The sequence below is a fragment of the Panthera uncia genome (genome assembly GCF_023721935.1).
Source record: "Panthera uncia isolate 11264 chromosome B2 unlocalized genomic scaffold, Puncia_PCG_1.0 HiC_scaffold_24, whole genome shotgun sequence".
In the NCBI taxonomy this organism is placed as follows: Eukaryota; Metazoa; Chordata; class Mammalia; order Carnivora; family Felidae; genus Panthera; species Panthera uncia.
The window spans coordinates 60,057,038-60,083,800 of NW_026057580.1; the positions used below are offsets into that span (position 1 = coordinate 60,057,038).

At 35.1% G+C, this 26,763-nt stretch overlaps 1 protein-coding gene and 1 non-coding gene across 3 annotated transcripts in view; both read right to left on the minus strand.

Moving 5' to 3' along the window:
• ASCC3 (activating signal cointegrator 1 complex subunit 3) overlaps nt 1-26,763 on the minus strand; it is a 358,207-nt gene that overhangs the window by 14,659 nt on the left and 316,785 nt on the right. For both annotated transcript variants that reach the window (XM_049654058.1, XM_049654059.1), the window contains one exon: nt 18,051-18,275. In XM_049654058.1, coding sequence (XP_049510015.1) covers nt 18,051-18,275 — 225 coding nt within the window. The remainder of the gene's footprint in view (nt 1-18,050; nt 18,276-26,763) is intronic.
• LOC125939273 (U6 spliceosomal RNA) lies at nt 17,733-17,840 on the minus strand. The gene has a single exon (XR_007463011.1). It is a non-coding gene; the product is annotated as a U6 spliceosomal RNA (small nuclear RNA).

The window sequence follows — 26,763 nt, forward strand, 5'->3', positions numbered from 1 at the left end:
AGAGAGAGAGAGAGAGAGAGAGAGAGAGAGAGAGAAAGCACAAGAGAGGGAGGCACAGAGAGAGAGGGAGACACAGAATCTGAAGCAGGCTCCAGGCTCCAAGCTGTGAGCACAGAGCCCGCCGACGACGCGGGGCTCAAATGCACAAACTGTGAGGTCATGACCTGAGCCAAAGTCGGACGCTTAACCGACTGAGCCTCCCAGGTGCCCCTCAAATGCTACTTCTTACGGTGAAGTCTCCCTGATTCTTCCAGATGGATTGTAGGTATTTCTTTTTCTATGCATCTGCTGCTCTGGACACATGCCACCATTACCCTATTGTGATTCTTTGTTTACATATCTGCCCTTTAAACTATAGATTTCTTGGCAGCAAGAATTTAGAAATATTCTGTTAACTCTAGCCCAGTGCACTCAAGAGTATTTTGTGTGTGTGTGGAAGAATATTGGTAAAAAACCCAATTACAATGATTATAACAACTTCTGCCTAAATTATTGCAAACTTGCTGAAGGCAGTGCAGTGTAGGAAAAATATTACAAGCTTCGGTGTCAGATAGACATAGATTTGAATCCTAATTTTGTTCCAATTTCAAGGTGTTATTACATGTCCTTATAGGGGAACTATATAGGTACAATGAGGTAATGTACTAAGTAAGGTATCTAATATACTGCCTGGAACACAGATCTCAACAAACAGGGGCCTATTTCTAAAGTTTTTCCATGATAAAATGAAAAGAACACTCTAAAATAGTCCATTTTTTCTAACAAGGATTTCCTTTGGGCCTTTTGGCATGAATTTCTGCATCGAGAAGTATAGGGCCTTGAGGCCCAGAGCATGCAAGGTCAGGAGCAGATGCATGGAATGGGCAAAACAGTTCATCAGGGGAGGTGCCAATTATGAGATAGTCAGGGAACAAGGCTAATGACAGTCCCTGAGGCTCCGGCCAAACTGGTGGATGTGGGCTTGGTTCTCAGTTTGAGTGGGCAAGCCCTGGTTACTGTTCAGAGGTATACCCCTAAAGAAGCTAAGGCCAGGGGATGGTCCAGGTAAATGGACTTGAGGGTCCTAGTAACTTGTAGTGATGTATCTCCGCATGACTGAGCCTACGATGGATTCCCTGTGTCTCATGGTCCTTTGTAGCAGTCCTCCTGACAGATAAAACCTAGTAGGTATGCTCCTTCCCAGAGTGGGACTGAATTTGGTAACAGCTGGAGATCACGGCTCAGTTCCCCAACTCATCTCAAAGTCCCTTACAGAGATCTAATACCAAACAACAAAGGTGGTTTTAGTACATTGAGGAGATATAACTCTGCGGATATTTTTTACCAGCTTAGCATTAATATTAGGCAAATACTTAATCCCCCTTTATCTCTCATCCACTTTCTACTTGGCATGCTACCTACTACAGGGCAAAACTAGGATAATTCTAAGTGTAGGGGAAAATGGATGGGGGTTGACTCTGTGTATGAGACTTTCTCCTACTAAGTTGGAATGAACTTCAATTGATTGTTGATTGAGAACTCTTTGTCATTTCCAGCTGTGACAAAATGGAAATATAATTTCTAGTACTGTATTCATTTATAAAATTATACTACTATTAAAATCTTGTCATAATTAATAGAAACAGTGGAGCTGTCATTTATTCATAGGAGACAAGGGGTTTTAACTGAGGTGCCACTATGGAGCCAGGTGAAAAGTCCAGGTAAAAACTAAAGAACTTCTGCAGTATGTGTCTTTATGCCAAGGTAAACCACCACCACCACAAACTACAAAAATCAATCCCACCCCTCACTCCCATAAACAATGACAAGTTTAGAAAATGGACACTCTCTGGAAGGAAATTTTTTAGACTCTTGGAGTCCTGGAGCCAAAGGCATGGTTTATGACTTGAATACAACTCATGTCCTGAACATTTATTTTGAATCAATTTCAAGAATTCCCTAAGCATATATCAGACTTGGTCTTAGCATTTAAATTCAACCACATTTTCACAGTGGTGTTACTACTTCTGCAAAGGACAGATTTGTCCAAATCTAGAGATATTTTTCATACCTTCTGCTATCATAGATTATATTTAACAATGCAAGCTTGACAACATGTCTCTCCATATTATATCAAATAAAATTTCATTCAATCATTAAAAGTCCTAAACAGTGAATTATATTATTCAAGTCAACCTGCATAGACTGTATGCGTATATGGTGTCGGGAAAATACTTGCATAATAGTGCAGAGATTATAAAACACTTTTGTAAATAGCTCACCTTTGATTGTTAATGATACCAAGTGTGAGGGAGGGATTAGTAATCATTCTCCTTTCACAGAGAAACTGAAGCTCGTGAGTTCAGTGACTATGCAATCACACCACTCAAAAGTGAAATTAAGACTTGATCTTGGTTTGCCAATCAATTACCTGGGTGCATTACACTATATTTTATTACCTTTGAATGATTTACATTTACCTTGGCTTTTTTTTTTTTTTAATTTTATTTTAAGTAGGCTTCACACCCAACCTGAGACTTGAACTCATGACCCTGAGATTAAGAGTCTCATGCTCTACCGACTGTGCCAGCCAGGTGCCCCTACCCTGTATTATTTCAAGAAGAATTTAAAGTGGTTTACATGTGTCCTTTTCCCCCCCTACATAATGGAAAAATAGAAACTCCAGAAAAATTAGGAGTTTGATCAATTATTGTCTCTGAACGAATTTTATCAACACAATTTTTGAAAAAGTAATTTTCGAATACATTTGAATCCATAATTTGGTTATAAGTACATCTTAATATTTGACATACACGTATTATGTATCATTTGGAATCCAACTGAATTCTGGATTTAAATGGTTCAAGGGTAACATAGGAACTTTGAGTACTGTGACCGAATTAAGTCAACTTCATTGCAAGAAAATAGAATCACTGAACACTAAAGAAAAGCTATCATTCAATATACATCAAATGATATTAACAGGTGGATAATAAGATGCAGCTCTAAGGTCCATTATTTAACATTTTCTAAATTTAGTTTGAAAAGTCTGTGAATTAGTGCTCACTGTCATCAAGAGTCTGTGGCTGTAGAGAGTACATATGGAGAGGACAGATGATGCCCCAGCTCTTCTACCCACAGTCCCCTTAGCATTCTGACTCATACCCTCTCTTCTTCCTCCCTTTATCCTTTGCTCTCTTTAAGGAACTTTTTCTCTTTTCCTCACATCTCCTGCTAGTCATGCTTGGGTATCTAGTTGCAGTGTACAGATTGCAACAACCACGTGAAAATAACATCATGACAAAGGCTGAAATGGTTCGATAATGTTGCTATTTCTGTTCAAATTAGAGGACATAAAGATAATATATTGACAGAACTTAAGAGAAAGGTTTAGTCTAGAATGGGAGAAAAAGATTTTCATTAATTTACAGAAGTTACTATTTATGGAATGTCATGTGAATGCAAAATACTATGGAAAGATCATAAAAAATAAGTAAATAAAAGTCTGTGAAACTCACAGCCAAGAGGAACCTAAGGAGATATGACAACTAAATGTAATGTGGTACCTTTAATGGGGCCCTAGCAAAGAAAAAGGACATTAAGTACACTAAAGAATTCTAAGTATGACTTTAGTTAATAATAATGTATCAATATGGGTTCATTAATTGTGACAAATGTACCTTATTAATGTCAGATGTTACTAACAGAGGAAAACTGGGTGTGGGATATATAGGAACTCTCTGTACTCTCTTTGCAACTTTTCAATAAATCTAACACTGTTCTAAAATATGAAGTATAAAAAAAAAAAAAAGACTATGGAAATTCATCCTAAGCAGCTTGTTAGAACATTAGTTGTTACACATCTGCTAGAAAATGCACTATTTAGTTCAAGAGCTCCCAGAAGTTTTACAATGATGGGAAAAACTGAAAGAAAAAAAAAAAAGCTTTTCTTGACAGAAAGGCATACTCTTTTAAAGGTTGAGGTCAGCTGCAAGTAATGATACAATATTTTGTCAATAATTAAAATGCTATAAGTACATTTATAAGAATCCTTTTCAATAGCAACAGTTGTTCACTGGAACTTTCTCCTGAACTTTTCCCCCCAGAAGGTTAGCATTCAGGAAGCTCAGCTGCTGTCTAACAAACTTAATTAATCAAAAAGTCATTTCCGAGCTGTAACTATGAGTAAAAGCGCTTCAAGTGTGCTAGCAAGCCTACAAGTTAATCAAAATGCTAATGCAGTACAAATTAAAGTTGTGATTAACATTTCACAGTAGCTGCTTAAGTGAGTTGATCACACAAATGGGTTAAGCATTACTCATTTCCTATAGCCCCAACCGGGAAAAGGATTGTTATGTGGGTATGAGGACAGGAGCTGGGGGTAGAAGGATCCTTCATAATAGCATCACATCATCAATAAACCGTCACCAAATTGTCATACAAAAGCTTACAGGTAGAGTCACCCAGGGGGAAATAGCCTTCCAAATTATATTATAGTGCTTGAAGGGAGATTGCCTGTAAATCCACAAGAATAAGTAAAGGTGTTTAACACCTCAAAATCCACACATTTGTGTTAGTTTTGGAAATGCTACATGCATTTAGCTCTGTGTTGCTTCTGGGGAAGGAAATGGTACCTTGTTTAAATGTTGTTTCCTGTGTTCTACTGAGGAATTAAAATGTAGCTCTCATACATGAAGAAATAACCACTAACTGGATGATGATTCTATTTTTTTTACTACATTTTTATTTTAATTCCAGTATAGTTAACATACAAGGTTTATATTAGTTTCAGATGTGAAACAGAGTGAGTCAACTGGATGATGATTTTGCACCATAGTATGGATCTTTGCATTTGGAAGATTAATCCTTCAGGATTAAATTCATTTAGCATTATTTGCTTTTAAATACTCATCCATTAAGAAAATTTCATCAGGCTTCCATGGCAAGATATGAGCTCCTGGCAGTCTTGCCAGGAAAGCAGCCTGAATTAGACTTCCCTGTTTCCATGAATTTGATAAGGTCATACTAATGTTTACAATAAACAGACTACATTTGTTGGTAGACAATTCAGATTTGGCAGATAATCTCAAAAACATTGTGAGAATCCACACATAATAAATCTCCCTTTTCAATCCTCTCCTAATAAATAACTTGAAAGGAAAAAGAGAAATATTTATTCATTCCATTCATCATAATATATTGAAATACACTACATGCCAAGAACTATATCCAAGTTACCTTAACAGTCAGTGATATTATAAATAGTTATTGATAAGGTTCCAGCCTACCTTGGATGATGCAAAATCCTCCAAATGTACGCTCATAGTATTAATATTCCTTAAAATATCCATAAAACAGATATATTTAAAACTCAGTAGTGTAATTTTCATTTTAGGATCCTTTAAAAATTTGAGTTGCAGCAATTAACTATTTAATTATTTACTTTTTTTTTTAACTCTTCAGATTATAGATCTCTAAATATGTATAATCCAATTTTGGAAGTCTAAAAATTATTTATTTATAATCCACCCATCTTTTTCTTAAAATGATTTGAAGAAGCTTTCTGAAGTCTATTGTGCTGTACTACCCACTTAAAGATAATCTTTTCATTTCGTCTAATTGTAAGCATTTAAAAGTGTGAAAGGATTCTAAGAATATACAGAAGGTTTTATCTATCAATTACTATATCAAAACATTTCTTACAAGTATTGGATTAGCGATTTGACCAAGTACTTCTTTTGTTAAGTTTAGCAATACCTGGCCTATTTCTACTGCTAACTGTATTTGACTCTACAATTCTAAAACTTGTTCTCTTAATTGACACTGACATTCTTCAATACATTGACAACCCACTAAGCATGTGCTTAGTGCACCCATAGGTAAATACTCCTCAAAGGTTACGTTAGTCTTGCTTCATGGCAGTTCTATCTCCTGGCGTCATACAATATTTTCATGCTTTTTAATCTACACAAATGGAAATCATTTGTTAATGGAAATATAGAGCCAGCTATAGTCATAGTATTTCTCAGTTAAAAAATTAAATCACTCATATGTGGAATTTAAGAAACAAAACAGATGAACATAGAGGAAGGGAAGGAAAAATAAGATAAAAACAGGGAGGCAAATCATAAGAGACTCTTAAATACAGAGAACAAGCTGAGGGTTGTTGGAGGAGAGGTGGGTGGGGGGATGGGCTAAATGGGTAATGGGCATTAAGGGGGGCACTTGTTGGGATGAGCACCAAGTGTTGTATGTAAGGGATAAATCACTGGTTCTACCCTGAAACCAATACTATACTGTATGTTAACTAACTTGAATTTAAATAGATAATGTACTCTAAAAAAAATAAAGTCAATGAAAAATATTCATATCATTGTATCATCTTTTGTTTCCCTTATCCTATTCTTTCCTGTTTTCAGACTTGAATATGTACATACATACATATCTTAAACTTATCAATTAAAATCTTTTAAAAAATAGATTGAAAATTCAATGTGTTTTCAGAATAGCTGTGGGTTATAAAGAAGATAAAGTTGATATGAGATGTAATATACTTTAAGTTTATTGGAAATGGTTTATAGAGAGATAAAGACGTCAAATTATTGTTTGAAGTTTGGGTTAAAGAACAATTTCACCAATAAACTTTCAGGGATTTGTTTTTGCAAACTGAAGAAGGTTTTCTGAAAGGAGAAAAGTATATATGTCTATTCAATTCATAGATTTCCTCCCCTTTATTTATGGCTAGCACCATTCATGACAATTGATAAAGCCTATTAAAGCATGTTAGATGGTAACTAGACTACCGTGGTGATCATTTTGCAATGTATACACATGTCAAATAACTGTGCTGTACACCTGAAACTAACATAATATTGCATGTCAGTTATCCCACAATTAAGGAAAAAATTCTCCCTGCTTTGATACTAATAAGACCCAAAAGAACAAAAAGCATGTTAACATTAATTTGTGTGGCAGATGAGCTACATATTACTTTCTGTGTGCAAGAGAAGAAAGGCTGGAAACAGTAGTTCAAAAAGACCTGGGCATTAAGGAAAATAATGTGAAATCACAGCTCTTTTATTAAAATTAGATGCAGGGGCACTGGGGTGACTCAGCTGGTTAAGTGTCCAACCCTTGATTTAGGCTCAGGTCATGATCTCACGGTTCGTGAGATCAAGTCCCGCATAGGGCTCTGCGCTGACGGCATGGAGCCTGCTTGGGATTCATTCTCTGCCTCTATCTCTACCTCTCTCTCTCTCAAAATAAATAAATAAACAAATATTTAAAAAAGGTCAGATGCAAGAATTTACACCTTACCTGCCAGAGCATACCTTTTAGGTACTGAATCCCTAGATTATTGCCAAAGCAGGCCCTCTTGTTTACCTTTGCCTACCTCCATGAGGGCAACAAAACATGAATTCGATCTATATAAACATGTGCCTTGCTTGGTATGCAGAATACAGAACTTTCCATTCTTCCTCGATAGTAAAGGGGAGATGTCTGCTATTTGGGGGGAATTGGTAGTTCTGTATCTTGAGGCAAGGAATCTCTGAGATTGCTTATTGCTACTAGAAGTTTGAAGCTTTTCAAAAAGAATCAGTGTGATGGACAAAGTCTGCCTTTAGGGGAGCTCCATTAGTTGTTAGTTGTGATTAACCAGTGTAAGAAGCCAAGAACCTAACCTAAGCAGCACTGAAGAATGCAAGAGAAACATAAGATATGTGTATATGTGTTTTAATAGTACACTTATGCATAGCTTGTTCTAGTATGCATAAAACATGTATATTTAAAATATATGCATACTAATATATGTACTTTTTGTCCATATGTATACATATGTAGATGTAATACATTGTATTTTATATATATATATATACACATATATATATACATATATATGTGTATATATGTATATACACACACACACATACATATATATACATACATATATATGTATTTATTTATTTATTTTACTGGGTTATTTTGTAATTATGATGGCATTTCTCCTTCCCTTGATGGTTATATCAGCAATCTGTCTTTCCTCCATTGTTTCCAATTTTTGTGGTTTTCAGAGAGAATGTGGGGAAGTAAATGGTTAATTCACTGGTCTATCTAGAATGATATAAAAAACTTGAGAAAGAGCATAAGCAGTTGATATAAAAAAGGCAAACAGCATATCTACTGGAAACTGTGGAGTGATGTAATATAATACAGCAATTACAAATATCAACCATATTAACAACTTGCTCTTAGAACTGGTTAAAGGAAATATAGACCACTGAAAGGGAACTAAGTAAATAAAAGAAGGTGATTTTAGTATAAAGGGAACAATTAATTAAAAATATTATTCATGATCTAGTGGAAATTCTTAGTTTAAAAACAGCAGAAATTGCTGTGAAATTCTCATATTTTAAAAGAAATTCTGACTAGATCATGAGTACAATTTTACATCCATCCTTACAGGACAAAGGGAAATGGTGAGATATACCTTTATTGCAAATAACCAAACTATGCTAAAAACTTTTTTTTTTTGATGTGATTTTGAGAAAATTACTTAGTTTTCATGTGTAAAATGAGGATAACTGTACTACTTCATTGGACTGTTGCGACAAATCCAATGCGAAGCAAGTAGAATAGAGCCTAGGACAAAGAAAAGTTATCACTTCATTGTTAAAGATGGTCTGCCTATGGGCCATCATTATACACTGGATTTTTTGGTGTGGGGTGCAGGGATAGTGTGCAATTCTCCAAATAATTCTGGTAGAATTTGGTATTTACATACATTAATTGCCATTTAAATATGGAAGCAAATGTCTCCATATACCTTTCTAATCAATCTACAGTCGTGTGTGTGTGTGTGTTCTTTCGTAACAGAATCTTACAGTCTTTAAAGGCACTGGTGTTAAAGTCCTTTAAAATAAATATTAAAACACACAGAGATTTTGGTCTCTTAAATTTAGCCTGCAGCAGCCTTAGCTGACAGGTCAATCTGTCGTCTACCACATCTTTTTTTTTTTTTTTAATATGAAATTTATTGTCAAATTGGTTTTCATACAACACCCAGTGCTCATCCCAACAGGTGCCCTCCTCAATTCCCCTCACCCACCCTCCCCTCCCTCCCACCACCAACATCTTAAACGTTCCAAATAACCCAGCAAAGTGACAGCACAGTCACACTTTGAAACACATAGTCCTCTGGTTCTCAGCTCACTGAGTTGGCTCCTCTAGCCCGGGTTTCCCTTTTTCCATGAAACACCTGAAAATATTCAATTCCTAGGAAGTTTTGTTATAAATACCATCCAGGAGGTAGTGGGAGTGACTAAGATATAAACCTGTACTCTTATGCTATTTGGCTCAGTATTGTATTTAGTTTTCATTTAAGTGAAGATGACTTTAAATATTTTATTTTTAAGTAAAATTGAAGATGACTTTAATGTAAAGACTTATAGCACTTTTTAGAAAAGATCAGAGATATTTGATCAGGATTTAAAGTCCTGGAATTTCCACTGGTTTCAGCATGGACTGCCTTGACAAATCACCTGTAACATAGTTATTTAACTTCTATGAACATCAATTTCTTTGTGTCTTGATAAAAACCAAACCAAACAAAACAGGACAAAAACCCACACAACAGCAGAGAGCTAATCAAGACATCAGCAGTTCTGGCTTTGCTGTCAAATTTGGAAAATTTAGGCAAGTCAGTTTAATTTTTGATACTTCTTATTTGTAATATTTTCACAAAAGCTGAAAACATAAAGTTTTCCTTTGGTGTGCCCAGCACAGAAAGCATGTCATATCACTTACTGCATTTTAAATATATATTACAAGTACCATGATCAAGAAGAGAATTTCAAAGGTGAATAGTAGGAACAATCAATTCTGTAATTACTCAATTTACAAATTAGAACATTTTAAGAAGATTTTAAAAAGTGAGGTATGCACAGTAATTTTTACTTTTATTTTTATTCAGTGGGATAGAATGGAAATACTAGTAACAGTAACATATTAAAAGAAGCCATTACAAAAACACCGCCAAAGCAAAAGAATGGAACAAATGACCTTGATACATACTTTAAAATGGGTATAAGAAGGAAAGGCAGGCTGTATGGTACATTCTGACTTCAAGCAGGGAAATACAACTACATAACTATGTTTTTGTCAAGACTACAGAGTTTTCATAATCTAAATGATGGCTCATATAAAAGGTATGTTTCTATAGGGGCACCCAGGTGGCTCAGTTGGTCAAGCATTTTATTATTGATTTCAGCTCAGATCATGGTTTTGAGCCTGCTTGGATTCTCTCTCTCCCCCCTCTGCTCCTCCCCTCCTTGTGTGTGCATGCTCTCTCTCTCAAAATAAAGAAATAAACTTAAAAAAAATATTTAGGGGCACCTGGGTAGTTCAGTCAGGTAAGCATTTGACTTTGGCTCAGTCACAATCTTACGGTTCACTGGTTTGAGCCCCACCTCAGGCTTGTGGTGGTGCACTGACAGTGCAGAGGCTGCTTGGGATTCTCACTCTCCCTCTCTTCCCCTCCCCCACTTGCACACCATCTCTCTCTCAAAATGAATAAACTTTAAAAAATATTAACTTTGGAGTTAAATGACTATGATAAAGCAAGGAAATAAAAGAGCTACTATGAATAAGGGTACTAAAATAAACCTACTTCCTTGAGTCCTTAAATTGTTTAATTTATAAACATTAACTAATGCTCTATTCTTGTGAGGTGTTATTCTTATTCAAAAACGAGGGGTTAAGTGACTTGCCTAACACCTTATACTAAAACCAGAGCAGAGCTGGATTTATGGTAAGAGCTGGTGGCATTGAGTCCCACGCATAGACCACAAGGTCATGCTGATGTCCCATGGGGGCAGGAGTATAATTTTCAATCAGCCAGCAGGGCTGCAGCTTGGAAAACTGTGTGAACCAATGCTTTCTAAGGCCAACAATATCCACGTAATCAAATGAGAAAAATAGGGTACAATAATAAAACTGTCAATCAGCCACCACATAAAATTTTACCAACTCTTGATTTTCACCCCCAAATTTCCATTGGCAACTGTAATATTCTTTCCTTTTCCTGACTTGTTTACTTCTATCACAATCTTACAAGAAATTGCAGGAATCAGAGGATTTAGGATGGCTGGTTGCCATCTCTTTACAACAAAGATTTTTTTTACCATGTGGCTTCTGATTAGCCAACTCAACATTCAAGATGATCATAACTAATACTTGTAATTTTTAATAAAGAAAATTCCACCACAATGTCTGGCTATAAGGGACTCATTAAATAAAGTATGACCTTCATATGAAGGAATATAGTGCAGTCATTAGAAATTATGTTGGGTGGGGCGCCTGGGTGGCTTGGTTGGTTGGGCGTCCGACTTCGGCTCAGGTCATGATCTCACGGTCCGTGAGTTCGAGCCCTGCGTCGGGCTCTGTGCTGACAGCTCAGAGCCTGGAGCCTGTTTCAGATTCTGTGTCTCCCTCTCTCTCTGCCCCTCCCCTGTGCATGCTCTGTCTCTGTCTCAAAAATAAATAAACGTTAAGAAAAAATTAAAAAAAAAGAAATTATGTTGGGAAAAATATTTAGTGTTAAAAATATTTAATGTTATAAATTATTAAGTTAAGATAGTTTATAAAATAACAGGATAAAATATGCAAAAGAAAAAAGTGAGAGGGGTACAAAGAAAAAGAGCTTCTGAGCTTCCAGGGACAAAAAAGAACAATACACAACTATTGCACCCTAGCTAGTAAATTTGATTTTTGTAGGAAAAAGGGTTAGTAATCCTAAAATGACATTAGGAATATGGTAGAATTGAGGAAATAGTAAATATGTTTTGATTAATGAGAACCAGGTTTCTCGCAGGGGGATGAAGGAGTTTAAAAAGAAGAGTAAAATGAGAAAAAACTGAGGGTTGATGGGGAGTGGGAGGGAGGAGAGGGTGGGTGATGGGCATTGAGGAGGGCACCTGTTGGGAGGAGCACTGGGTGTTGTATGGAAACCAATTTGACAATATATTTCATATAAAAAAAGAGTAAAATGAACCTTTTGGTATTAGATTGGAATTGTAGGTATTAGAATGAACTCATGGGTTTATAAATACAAATATTTTCACATACATATATACATATACACAGAGATAAGCAGATATACAAATGGATATACGTCTGAGTATGCATACTCGTATCTCCTAGCTTTGCCCAAAGAGAGGGCCTAGAGGCAAAATACCCAGGTGGTGATGGAGTCAGCAAAGATCCAGATTTTAGTCTCTAAATTATTCTCTAATAAAAAGAACCAGGCTCTTTGGAAAATTCGCTAATTCCAAGGCTGAGACAGGGAAAGTAGAAGAGGGAAGGCTGCAAGTGATGTTAAAAACATAATGTGGGCATGTCAGAGAGATACCAGAGCCAAGTGTGAGATGCCCAGTGGTTGTTGCTGAGACGTATCTGTGTAGCAAAATAAATAATGAAAGCAATGGATTTTACCCAACAGAATAAAACAAACGCTCATGAGTTTATACTTATATAAATAAACAGATGGATAAAATAAATAAATAAGTGGAGAAGAAAAAGTTCTTCATTCCAGCAGAATTCTGGGAAAAATGGAAACAGAAAATCAGAATAGTAATAATTGCTTCAGGCAAAATTCACCAATAGATGCTAAAAATAATGTAGGAAAGTATGATAGGAAATTGGATATTGCATAATCTCAAATCTCAAAATATCTGCCCACAAAATACCTACTAATTATAAAAAAAAAAAAAAAAAAGAAGTAACTATCGTGGAGAAGCCTGGCAGATACCACCTCAATTGTACAAGTTAATTTCACTGGTAATGAGAACATCAATGTCATAAGCCTCCTGATATGATATAGTGAGGGTGCAAGACATCACTTTTGTGGTATTTTTGCTAAATACATACACAAATAAAAATAAACACACACACATCTCTCTTTCTCTCTCTCTCTCTCTATATATATATATATATACATACATACATATATATATATATATGTATATGTATACACACACACACACATATATTCTTCAAAGATGGCCAATATCATGAAATTCAAGGGGACTGAGGAGACATGATTATGAAATGCAATGTGGGTTTCTTCAACAAAGCAGGAAAGAATGTCCAATGGGAAAAAGACAGTATCTTCAACAAATGGTGCTAGGAAAAATGGAGGGCAATATGCAAAGGAATGAAACTGGACCACTTTCTTAAACCATACACAAAAATAAATTCAAAGTGAATTAAAGACCTAAATATGAGACGTGAAACCATAAAAGTCCTAGAGGAGAGCACAGGCAGTAACTTCTCTGACATTGGCCATAGTAATTTTTTCTACATTGGTTCCCCAAGGCAAGAAAAACAAAAGCAAAAAGATACTATTGGGACCAAATCAAAATAAAAAGCTTCTGCACAGTGAAGGAAACAATCAATAAAACTGAAAGGCAATCTATGGAATGGGAGAAGATATTTGCAAAAGACATATCTGATAAAGGACTAGTATCCAAAATATATGAAGAACTTATGCAAATCAATACTGTCAAAAGAACTAATCCAATTAGAAATGGGCAGAAGACATGAACAGACATTTTTCCAAAGAAAACATAGAGATGGCCAACAAACACATGAAAAGATGCTCATCATCACTTATCATTAGGGAAGTGCAAATTAAAACTACAATGTGTTATCGCCTTACACCTGTTAGAATGGCTAAAAGCAATAACACAAGAAACGTGTTGGCGAGGATGTGGAGAAAAAGAAACCCTCTAGCACTGTTGGTGGGAATGCAAACTGATGTAGCCACTGTGGTAAATGGTATGGAGGGTCCTCAGAAAGTTAAAAATAGAACTAACCTATGATCTAGCAATTGCACTTTTGAGTATTTACTCAAAGAATGAACACACACACACACACACGAACAGAATATTATTTAGCCATGAGAATGAAATCTTGCCATTTGTAATGACATAGATGGAGTTACAGAATATAATGCTAAGCAAAATAAGTCAGAGAAAGACAAATACCATATGATTTCACTCATATTTATGTGGAATTTAAGAAACAATTGTCCAAAGGGGAAAAAAAGAGAAAGAGAGAAAGAGACAAAACAAGAAACAGATTCTTAACTACAGAGAACAAACTGATGGTTAACAGAGGGGAGGTAGGTGGGGGAGGGTATATGGGTGGAGGTTGGGTGAAATAGGTGATGGGGATTAAGAAGTGCACTTGTCATGATGAACACCAGGTGACATATGGAATGTTGAATAACTGTATCGTACATCTAAAACTAATATAACGCTTCATGTTCACAAACTGGAATTAAAATAAAAACTTAAAAAAATGAAATGCAATGAGGGATCTCAGATTGGATCTTGGTCTAGAGAAAGGGCATTAGTGAGATAAAATTCAAATAGACAAAATCTGAATGAGGTCTGCAGACAAGCTAATAGACTAGATTAGAACTGAGGCAAGATGTTAAATTAGGGGATGTTGGGCAAAAGATACACAGAAATTTCATTTTACTATTTTTATCAATTTTTTCTAAGCCTGAAATTGTTTCAAAATAAAAAATTTAAAATCCATGAACAATAAGAGCCTCATATTTGTGAGGATGAAGAAATATTTACTGTGAATGACTAATTTTAATGTTTTTCTAAATTTTTTACAATGAAGTGTATTGCTTTTGTAATTAAAAAGAAAACTATTTCTCTTTAGATCCTATTCAGAAGGATCAAACATATTCAATAAATATAAATATCATCCCAAGAAATGGTATGTAAAAATATCTAATAGAGAATAAAAGTATCTGATGTAATCCTTTTCCCTTATAGCAAATTTAGAAATAGACTTCTCTGGAAATTGCTAATTTCTATTACTATATAGTCTTTGGATCATAATGACTAAGTGGTGAAAAAGAAAGTATAAAAAATTAGTATAATCATATAATTTTTACACATGACATAAAACGTACATCTATAAGTATACTTGCAAGCATCAAAATTTAATTCCTCTTATAACCTCTCTAACCCTTGCTAACCCCCGGATTCATTAACAGGTCAATATTTGAAGGGGGAAAAACCAGTTACAGGAAACACAAATGAGTATCCAGGGCCACTCACAAATGAGTATCTAAAGTTTAGAAACTTTAACTTTGTTTATAAAGTGTGACAGGGGTGCTTGTGTGGCTCAGTCAGTTAAGTGTCTGACTCTTGACTTCCACTCAGGTCATGATCTCGTGGTTTGTGGTTCGAGCCCTGTGTCAGGCTCTGTGCTGACAGTGCAGAGCCTGCTTGGGATTCTCTCTCTTTTCCTCTCCCTCTCTGTCCCTTTCCCACTTGCGTGCACTCTCTCTCTCTCTCTCTAAAAATAAGTAAATAAACTTAAAAAAAATAAAGTATGACAAATCGAGTGGCAAATCAGAGAGGCAAACCATGTGGTGGTTATAAAAGGATGTAAAAAAATGTTGTGTGTTAATTATACCTTTAGTTCCCTACTTCCTGAAAGTTTGTGCTTACTCTAATGAAATATTCCTATTCTTTTAAATAATAAAATTAATTTTTTTCTGATAATAACAATGTTAGAAGCTAAATTTAAAACATTCAAACAGTTTAGAAAAGCATAAAGAAGAAATTGAAAATCACCCACAATCCTGCTACAGAGATGGTTACTGTTAACCTTTTGGTGGACACTATTCTAGATCTTCTCTCCAGGCCTCTTGTCACACACAGATGCAGATATTTTACATACATGTAGAATTTACTAATGGAATTGTAATATTTTACAGCATTCCATAACCGGAAAGATTCTTAAGTAATTTCAAGTCTTTAATTTTGTAAGTAAACTCCATGTTCACAGACTCATTTACTCTACCTTAAAAACACCTTCAGTTTTTTGAAAATTAAAAAAAATTGTTTTTCATTACAGAAATGTGCAAAAAAGGTATAGTGAGGAAAACCAAATCTCTCATAGTCTCAATCGCTTAGGAGTGCTCCCCCCACCCTGCTCCTCTTCCAATTACTCCCAGTAAGTGGCAGCTCCATGCTTCCAGTTGCTCAAGAGAAAAGCCTTGGAATCATTTTTGGCTTCTCATTTTATGGGAAAAAAAAACCTTTTCATTTTCTTAACTAAAAAAATATTTTATTTTACAGAGAGTGAGTGAGAGAGAGAGAGAGAGCGAGCACGAGTGGCGGAGAGGGGCAGAGAGAGAGAAGAATCTCAAGTAGGCTTCATGCTCAGTGTGCAGCCCAAGGGGGGCTCTAACTCAGGAACTGTGAGATCATGACCTGAGTGGAGATCAAGAGTCTGATACTCAACCAACTAAGCCACCCAGGTGCCCCCCCAAAACCCTTTTCTAATTCATTAGCATATTCTGTTAGTTCTGGAAAAAAAAAATACAGGAACCAACATATTCTCACCAATCTCACACACACCAATCAGGTCCAGCCACCATCATTTCAGGCCTACCCTAAAAGCATTCAAGGTATGAAAAGTTCATTGATAGGGTTTCAGAATCTACACTGCAACTAACCTTCAAGAAATACCACAGGTCAAGTTTTCAGGTACTTTCAAAAAAGAATATTCACAATTACCTGAAAAGGCTATAGAAATACTCTTCCCTTTTTTGAACTATGTATCTCTGTCAGGCTGGCTTTTTCTTCATAGATTTCAAGACTTTTTTTTTTTTTTTTTCATAGAACATATTTTATTTTTTTTTCAACGTTTTTTTTTTTTTTTTATTTATTTTTGGGACAGAGAGAGACAGAGCATGAACGGGGGAGGGGCAGAGAGAGAGGGAGACACAGAATCGGAAACAGGCTCCAGGCTCCGAGCCATCAGCCCAGAGCCCGACGCGGGGCTCGAACTCACGGACGGCGAGATCGTGACCTGGCTGAAGTCGGACGCTTAACCGACTGCGCCACCCAGGCGCCCCTTCATAGAACATATTTTAATAGACTGATTGCAAAAAGATATGTGAATCTAGCTGACTTCTATTAACCTAGACATTAAAGATATTTGCAAAAATGTAATTAATTACACATTTCACTAATTTTCTTTATTGTCTTGAAAAATACTTTTCCTGAAAAATCATGTTATTTTTATGTTAACATACAATGGGGTTGTTATTGTTATTTTTAAATAACATAATATTTGAAAATTTTTCAGTTTTAATTACTATGGTAAGTATTCATAGATATAACTAACATAACCACTAGTAAACCACTGTTCTAGCAGCTTCCCTCTCAGAGGAAAGTCCAAAATTCTTAATGGTTTACACACTCCCTGCCTTGACCTACCCCCATTTTCTCTATAATGTCCACATCTACTGTGTTTTGACTTTATTTTTGGTGCCCCCTTTCACCTTTTTTACAATGGTCTCTGTGACTTTTGTTTGACTATACCAAGTTCCTACATGAGAGAGCTGGCACTAGCTTTTTATAGTTTTTGGAATATACCCCTCAAATCCTCCTATGGCCCACTGTCTGCTTTTAATTCTTTCTTTAATGTCACCTTGTAAGCAAGAAAGTGCAAAATGGAACCTTCCATCTTTGTCTATATTTTCATTATATTTCGTTACTTTTTTAAAAAAATAGCAGTTATCACCTCTTGACTTATATTTTTAATTGTCTTTTCCATCTCAAGTGAAAGCCCGTAATAGCAGGTAGTCTTCTGCTTGTTCATTCAGTACCGAGAAAAGTACCTGGCATTTAGTTTTTACTTTTTTTTTTTTTTTTTTCCCCAGTGTGGAACGCTTCACGAATTTGAATGTCATCCTTTGCGCAGGGGCCATGCTGATCTTCTCTGTGTTGTTCCAATTTTAGTATGTGTGCTGCTGAAGCAAGCACTAGTCCAACTTTTAATTTTCATCCAACGGATGACTGAAATTGTCATCTTATTGCATTTACACTTGCTTTTTCCTTTGAAAATTCTTCATTTACCTGGTTTTTCCCAACAATGCTATGATAAAATATTTTAAATGCAAGTATATTTTATCCTAAAACAGGAAAAAAAAAAAACAAATGATGGGAGAAAATATAGGTATTAGACTTTCATACCTGACATACTCTGAGTGCTTGGTCCAAGACTGTTTTGGTATCAGTGTCATAATCTGGGCAGGGCAGCATGGTTCTGCTGAGATGTGCCTGTAGTAGGAGATGTGCTTTGGTGTGAGGGCTATCATATGAATGAGGATTTGATTCAAAGGGAAGACATTTTGCCAGTTCGCTATTCATATGATCTTCATTGTGTCTTACTGGCAAATCTGTGTATTCTTCTGCATCCTGGAAAAAAAAATACATACATATACATGTATATGTACATGTACATATACATATGTATATACATATACATATATATATACAGAGAGAGAGAGAGAGACAGAGAGAGAGAGAGAGAGAGAGAAATGTGTTGAACCAGAAGTATAATAATTAATGAACTTCTTAGCTTAACTATTGACATTTAAAACATGGTTTAGAAAAATGATAAGGTAACCAATCATGCCCCTTAGAATTTTGCTTTGTTTAATACCATTATTAACATGTAGGCACAAGTTAGTAATGTACAATATATCTGAAATGCAGGAAAGCTCTTCATATTTATGCAATCAACAAAAAGACCTGCTGGGCATCACACACTATGCTTGACAGTGGGGCCACAGGAGTAAACCAGAAGCTGAGAGTTCCTCAGGGAAAAAAAACAAGTTCTACAAAGTATAATGAATGTTATGATATGGTAAGTACAGAGTGCTGAAGGGACATTGCTTGGGGATCTGATTATTTTAGAGAGTCAGGGAAAGTCTCTTGGAAGCAATGACATTTAAGTTAAGATCTATAGGATGAGTGGAAGAAATAAGTCAGGGCTGGGAAAGGGGGAATGGGATAAGATTGGTTAGGTAAGAAAAGGATGAAGAGCAGAACCATCAACTTATATTTATTATAATAAATTAGATTAGGAAACAATCAACAAAACTAAAAGGCAACTGGCAGAATGGGAAAAGATATTTGCAAATGACATATTGGATAAAGGGCTAGTATCAAAAATCTATAAACAACTCACCAAACTCCACACCTGAAAAACAAATAATCCAGTGAAGAAATGGGCAGAAAACATGAATGGACACTTCTCTAAAGAAGACATCCAGATGGCCAACCCACACATGAAAAGATGCTCAACGTTGCTCCTCATCAGGGAAATATAAATCAAAACCACACTCAGATACCACCTCACGCCAGTCAGAGTGGCTAAAATGGACACATCAGGAGACTATAGATGCTGGCGAGGATGTGGAGAAACGGGAACCCTCTTGCACTGTTGGGGGGAATGCAAATTGGTGCAGCTGCTCTGGAAAACAGTGTGGAGGTTCCTCAAAAAATTAAAAATAGATCTACCCTATGACCTGGCAATAGCACTGGTAGGAATTTATCCAAGGGATACAGGAGTGCTGATGTATAAGGGGCACTTGTACCCCGATGTTTATAGCAGCACTTTCAACAATAGCCAAATTATGGAAAGAACCTAAATGTCCATCAACTGATGAATGGATAAAGAAATTGTGGTTTATATACACAATGGAATACTACATGGCAAGGAGAAAGAATGAAATCTGGCCTTTTGTAGCAACGTGGATGGAAAAGGAGAGTGTTATGCTAAGTGAAATAAGTCAGGCAGAGAAAGACAGATACCATATGTTTTCACTCATCTGTGGATCCTGAGAAACTTAACAGAAGCCCGGGGTTGGGGGGGAGGGCAAGGGGGAAAAAGAAAAAAAAAGTTACAGAGAGGGAAGGAAGCAAACCATAAGAGGGTTTTAAATACTGAGAACAAACTGAGGGTTGATGGGCGGTGGGGGAGAGGGGAAAGTGGGTGATGGGCATTGAGGAGGGCACCTGTTGGGATGAGCACTGGTGTTGTATGGAAACCAATTTGACAATAAATTATATAAAAAAAAAATAAAATTCTTAAAAAATAATAAATTAGTCTAAAATAAAATGATTTGAAATTAAGTTTCCAGTTTCACATGTAAGGAGCTTAAAAGCCACCATTTTGTCCTAAGAACAAGTAAAAAGTTGAACAGATTGAAAGATCAACAACTTTCCTTGGATCCATAAGACAGGGGAGGACATGGGACAAATTGTTGCCCCCAAAACTGGAGACACAGGAAAATTCAGGGAGTCATGGCTAACAGAAACATAGACTCACCAGTGGTGAAGTAAGAAAACCTGAGCTGTAATTGATGAATTATTGGAGGATCAGTGTGGACAACTCAGCTAAAAACTCTAGGAGGATCTAGTCTTATAGGGGTCCTCAAAAATATTGTGACATTTACCTCCAGGAGCTTGACCAGATACCCAGGGTAAAGATGAGAGAAAAATCCACTTGAGTTTCCAGCAGGGGGAGGAGAAAGGAACCAGTTTGAACTATGCCAGATAACTCTGTTTTTCTTCTTTTTTAAAATTTTTATTATTAAGTGTTCATTTATTTTTGAGAGAGAGAAAGAGAAATTGTGTGCATGTGGGAAGGGCAGGGAGGAGATGGAGGACCCGAAGTGGGCTCCATGCTGACAGCAGAGAGCCTGATGTAGGGCTCGAACTCATAGAGCTGAGAGATCATGACCTGAGTGCAAGCTGAAAGCCTAACTGACTGAGCCACTCAGGTGCCCCAAGAACTCTGTTCTCCTTAAAAAGGCTTGTTCTCAGTAGAAACTAGTTAACCAGAGCCTAACCTGCTAGGGTACTATTAGAGCTTAACTGACCTGGGGTAAGGGAAGTACCCAACTTCAGTCCACTCTAGCCATCCTGTCCCACCTAAGAGGGAAGAAAAACTGAGAAACACTTGTGAAGTCACAGTCTAGAGGAATAGGCTCTCTAAAAGACTGAGACATAATCATAGAACTATAGTTCTATGTGAGTTCAACTCACCAGCATATTACTAAAGTCCTATTTATAGCAGATTTTTTTACAGAGTACATTATGTCTGGGTATCAAGAAAAAAATTACAAGGTATATCAAAAAGCAACAAAACAACAACAAAATAAAACAACCAAAAACCAAAAAACCCTCACAAAACCAAAAACCAAAAAACCCTCACAAAACCAAAAACCAAAAAACCTAACCAATTTGAACAGAAAGAGCCAGCATCAGAACTAGACTTGGCAGAGATGAGGGAATTACCAGACTGGGAATTTAGAACAACTGTAATTAGTTGCTAATCAACTAATGTATGTTAAGGGCTCTAATGGACAAAGTAGACAGCACATAAGAACAGATGGGCAATGAAAAAGGAGATGAAAATCCTAAGAAAGAACCAAAAAGAAACTCTAAAGACAAAAAATACTGTAACAGACAAGAAGAATGCCTTTGACAGGCTTATTAGTAGATAGGTCATTGCTAAGAAAAGAACTTCTGAGCTAGAGGACATATCAATGGAATCTTCAAAAACTTCAAAAAGCAGACTGGAAAAACCAGAACAGAATATCCAAGGACTATGAACAATTACAGAAGGTATACCATAAGCATAATGGGAATACCAGAACAAGAAGAAAGAAACAGAAGAAATATTTGAAATAATAATGACTGAGAATTTCCCCCAAATTAATTTCAGACACCAAACTACAGATCCAGAAAGTTCAGAAAACACCAAGCAGAATAAATTTCAAAAAAAATCTACACCTCGGCATATCATCTTCAAACTCTGATTACAGATAAAGTCCTCAAAGAAGCCAGAGGAAAAACACAACTTATTGAGGAACAAGGCTAAGAACTATATCTGACATCTCAAAAACCATGCAAGCAAGAAGAGAGTGGAATGAAGTATTTCAAGTGTTGAAAGAAAAAACCCTACCAACTTAGAATGCACCATTTAAAATTATCCTTCAAAAGTAAAAGAGAAATAAAGACTTTCTCAAACAAAAATCTAGTTAATTTGCTGCCAGTAAAAATCCCTTACATGAAACATTATGAGATGTTCTTTAGGGAGAAGGAAAACAATATAGGTCAGAAACTTGCTTCTACATAAAGAAAGGAGAGCATGAAAGAAGGAATAAGTGAAGATAAAGTAAAGCTTTTATTTTTATTATCGTTAACTGACCTGATAATAATTTGTTCAAGATAATAGCAACCATGTATTTAATTAGGTATGTTTATGTACATATCATATATATATATATATATATATATATATATATGCTTGTGTGTGTATGCATGTATATATATACATATGTATGCTTATATATAAAGTAAAATAACAACAATGATATAAGAAACAAGAGGGTGGAACTAGTATTATTTTGCTGTTATAAAGTACTGGCACTACCTGTGAAATAGTATGATGTTAACAGAAAGTGAAATGGGAGTAGGACTAAATGCATATTGTAAACTCGGGCAATCACCGAAAAAATAAAAAAAAAAAGTATAACTGATATGCTAAGAAAGAAAATGAAATCATATAAATTCTCAATTAAAACCACAAAAGGCAGAAAAAGAGTGGAAGACAAAAATGGGAACAAAGAATAAGGGCCACAAACAGGAAACATTAACAAATGTAGCTATGAATCCAACTGTATCAATAATCACTTTGAATGTCAATATCTAGATGACTAAAAGACAGATTGTCAGAGTGGATAAAAAATACAAATCAACTGCATGTTGTCTATAAGAAACTTTAAATATGAAGACACATATATAAGTAAAGTGGATGGAGAAAAATATACCATGCTAACACTAATCAAAAGAAAGCAAGAGTAGCTATATTAATTTCAGACAGAGAGACCAAGGAAAAGTTACCAAACCAAGGAAAGTTATCAGTAAGATAAAGAAGGGAATTACATAATGATAAAGAAGTCAATTCTCCTGGAAGACATAAAAATTTTTAGTGTATGTGTTCCCAACAACAGAACATCTAACTGAGCACAGTAAGTGACTGAATGTAAGATTGTTTTAATATTCAAAAATCAATTAATATAATTCACTTTATTAATAAACAAAAACAACACAATCACCTCAATTGATGCAGAAAAAACATCTGACAAAATGTAACATGCATCCCTAACTATAAGACTCTCAGCAAATTAAAAAAAGAAGGGAACATTTTCAACCTAGTAAATGGCATCTCTGAGAAACCTACAACTAATATATTTACCAGTATCTGACTGAATGCTTCCCCTCTAAGATCAGGAATAATACAAGGGTGTTTGCTCTAAGTATTTCTATTCAACATTGCACCAGAAGTTCCAGTCAGTGCAATCAGGCAAGAAATAAAAGAAACCCAATGAAAAGAAAGAAGTAAAACTGTCTTCATTTGTAGATGATATGATTAACCAGGTAGAAAATCCAATATGATCCAGAAAATAAACTACTAGAATAAGTGAGTTTTGCAAGGTTGCAGGATATAAGATTAATGTACAAAAATTAATTATATAGTTATGTTTCTGTATATCAGCAACCAAGAATCAGAAATGAAAAAAAAAAATGATAGCATAATATATATGAAATACCTAGAGGTGAATTTGAAAAAAAAAACAAACCCAAAACCTGAAAACTACAAAACATTGCTAAAAAAATTACAGGACATAACTAAATGGAGAGATATACTTTAATTCTCTTAAAATTGATCTATAGGTTTAATACAATTTCAATCAAAACCACAGCAGGCTTTTTTCCCCTTAAATAGAAATTGACAAACTGGTTTTAAAATTCACATAGAAATGAAAAGGAGCCAGAATAGCTGGAAGAACTCTGAAAAGAAACAAAGTTGAAGAGTTATCAATACCTGACTGCAAGACTTATTATAAAGCTTATCTAATCAAACGTGTTGTATTGGACTAGAACAGAGTCCAGAAATAATTAACCTATACATATTTAGACAACAATTTTTGAAATTTGCAACAGTGGAGAAATAGTCTTTTCAAGAAATGGTAGAATAATTGGGTATCTACATGCAACAAACAAACAAAAAACAAAAAACAAAAAACAAAAAAAAACACCCAAAATAAAGCAAAATGAAATAATTCAATTGTAACCTTGCACTCAAAATTTACTGAAAATATATGATAGGCCTAAGTATAAGATCTAAAACTATAAAACTTCCAGAAGAAAAACCCTACCTAGGGTTAGGAAAAGATTTCTTGGATAGGATAACCTAAAATTTTATCAATAAAAAAACTGATAAATTGAGCTTCATCAAAATAAAAAAAATCTGAGAATTAAAATTTAGGACTCAGACTGAAAATAATTACAAAGCATATATCTAATATAGGACTTGTATCCAGAATATATACATTTTCAAAATTCACAGTGGGAATACAAACATCCCAGTGTAAAATAGGCAAAGATTTTAACAGATACTTTATGTGAAGATATGCGATCTCATTAGTTACTAGGAAAATAAAAATTAGAATGACTAAAATTTAAACGACTGATATACCAAATACTGGCAAGAATGTAGAAAAACTGGAACTTTTCCTATATAACTGGCGGGAATTTAAAATGTTATATTTGTTTAGGAAAACAGTTTTACATTTTCTTAAAATTTAAAACATATAACTACCATGTGATTCAGCTATTTCATTCCTAGTGATTTACCTAAGAGAAAAGAGACGTATGTCCACACAAAGATCATACACAATGGTTGATAATAGCTTTACTTTTAAACCAAAAAATTAGAAAAAAACCTAAATGTCCATCAACAGATGAAGGTAAAAACAAATTGCATTATATCCATACAATGGAATTCTAAGCAGTAATAAAAAGAATGAACTATTGGTACTCAACATAACACGGATGAATCTCAATAATTATGGTGAAAGAAGCCAGACCAAAAACAGAGTGCATACTCTAGAATTTGTAAACTAATCCACAGAGACAGAAAGCAGATGGGTAGTTGTCTATGGATGGGGTCAGAGTGACAAGGGAGAGAGTTAAAGTTCATGGAGGGGTCTGACATAACTTTTGATTTGCATTTGATAGGCATAGAATTCTTGCCTAGGAAATAAAACTGTGTGATGGAACTCCTTAAGATTTTCTTATTTGGAATTCAGTAGTATGAAATAATTAGAGTATTCTACTCTCCATGTATAACATGTCTTCATCTATGTTTGCGTGACTTACAATTTCAGAAACCTGTGCCTTTACTGTATTCTAAGAATATATGAGACTACTAAAAATATAGTTATATACTTGTGATAAAAATTCAGACTATAATAATAGGGAAATTCTTATTTCAAAAACTGGAATAAATTCATTTAAACAAATATTTGTTGACGATCTGCTTATGAGAAAGAATACATTATTCAACCAATCACATAAATAAATGCAAATTAGATAAGGTGAAAAATGCTATGAACAAGAAATATATGGAAGCATAAGAGAGTTTAGCCAAGAAATTAGTTAGGAAAGTCATAAAGACTTCGTGGAGGAAAAGGCAGATAAGCTAAGATACAGAGATCAGCAGATATTAACTAGATGAAGAGAGAAGTGAGGAGTGTTCTAGGAACAGTATATACAAAGGCTCTATAGTGGGAAGGAAAATTGTGAGTGCAAGAGACTAAAAAAATGTGTCTAAAAATAATGTCAGTTGATTTAAAACCATGTTTCATCTTATTTTGTTTTGCATTAGTCAAAAATATCACAGCTACTCTACACTTATTTTCAACACTATCTTCATTCTTTTGGATTGCTTTGTGTAAAGAAGCATATGTTGGCATATTAACAATTAATAATTTTTTGCCCCTATCTGTCATGTTGGTTTTCCTTTCATATGTCATGTCAGCTCTTTCCTGACTATTCTGTCTGAAGTCATTTGCTGAAGAAGGACCAGTTATACATGACAATTATTTTTGATTTCAGGTGAATTTCAGTACTGAAGCATCATCACCTGATGGCTGACCCATTTCAACATAATATCTGGGCTCCATCCAAATCCCTGTCAGTAACTATCCACCTATTACAGACTTTCCAAGTGAATTTAAAAAGAAATGAACAGCAGATAAGAAAGAAGATGGTTCAGAAATCTAAAACATGACCTTTTCCTTCAAGGAAATTAAAATGATATTGGGGGAAAATTTATGTAAATAATTATTTTAAGTGTAGAATAAAATACTGTTGTTCAGAGAAGAGCACTGGAGTGAACTGGGTGTGTTGGAAAGTTTCCCAAAAGAGACAGTGTTTGTTCTAGGCTTATAACAATTTGTAGAAGAGGACGGAGGGAGAGAGATTCCTTGCATTCCATGCAGAGAAAATAATATGAGCAGATCCATAAAAACAGATAAGGAGGGGTCTGAGGTTTAAGCCTCAGGGATGAAGAGAATGATGATGCTATTAATAGCAGAGAAGTTGGGAACGCTTAGTGAGCAGAAGCTTGCTGTCAAGCACTTAAAGAGAGGGCAATAATACAGATAGTTGGGTGGAGGTAGAGGGAGAAGAAATCAGCCTTAAACCTGTTTCATGGTCTAACATTTTATTCATATTTAGATTTCTTTCTACTGTTCATTAAACATAACTTCTGATCTTTTATCAGAAGAAAATCAAATAGCTATTTTCATACTGCAAATTGAATTGGCTCTCCAGGTTTTGGGTATGTTGAAAACAGGACTAGGCTTACAAATGATATGAAAAGTCCAATTGAAGAAAAATTATATGGATAGTAAGATTTTGGCTAAAAGTACTAATTCATAGTATTATCTAAGTAATCCACTTCCCCAGTACAATCTTGTATAATATGATTACATACATTACCCACCTTCTTCCCTCCCCACCTACAGAGGGAGGGAAGGAG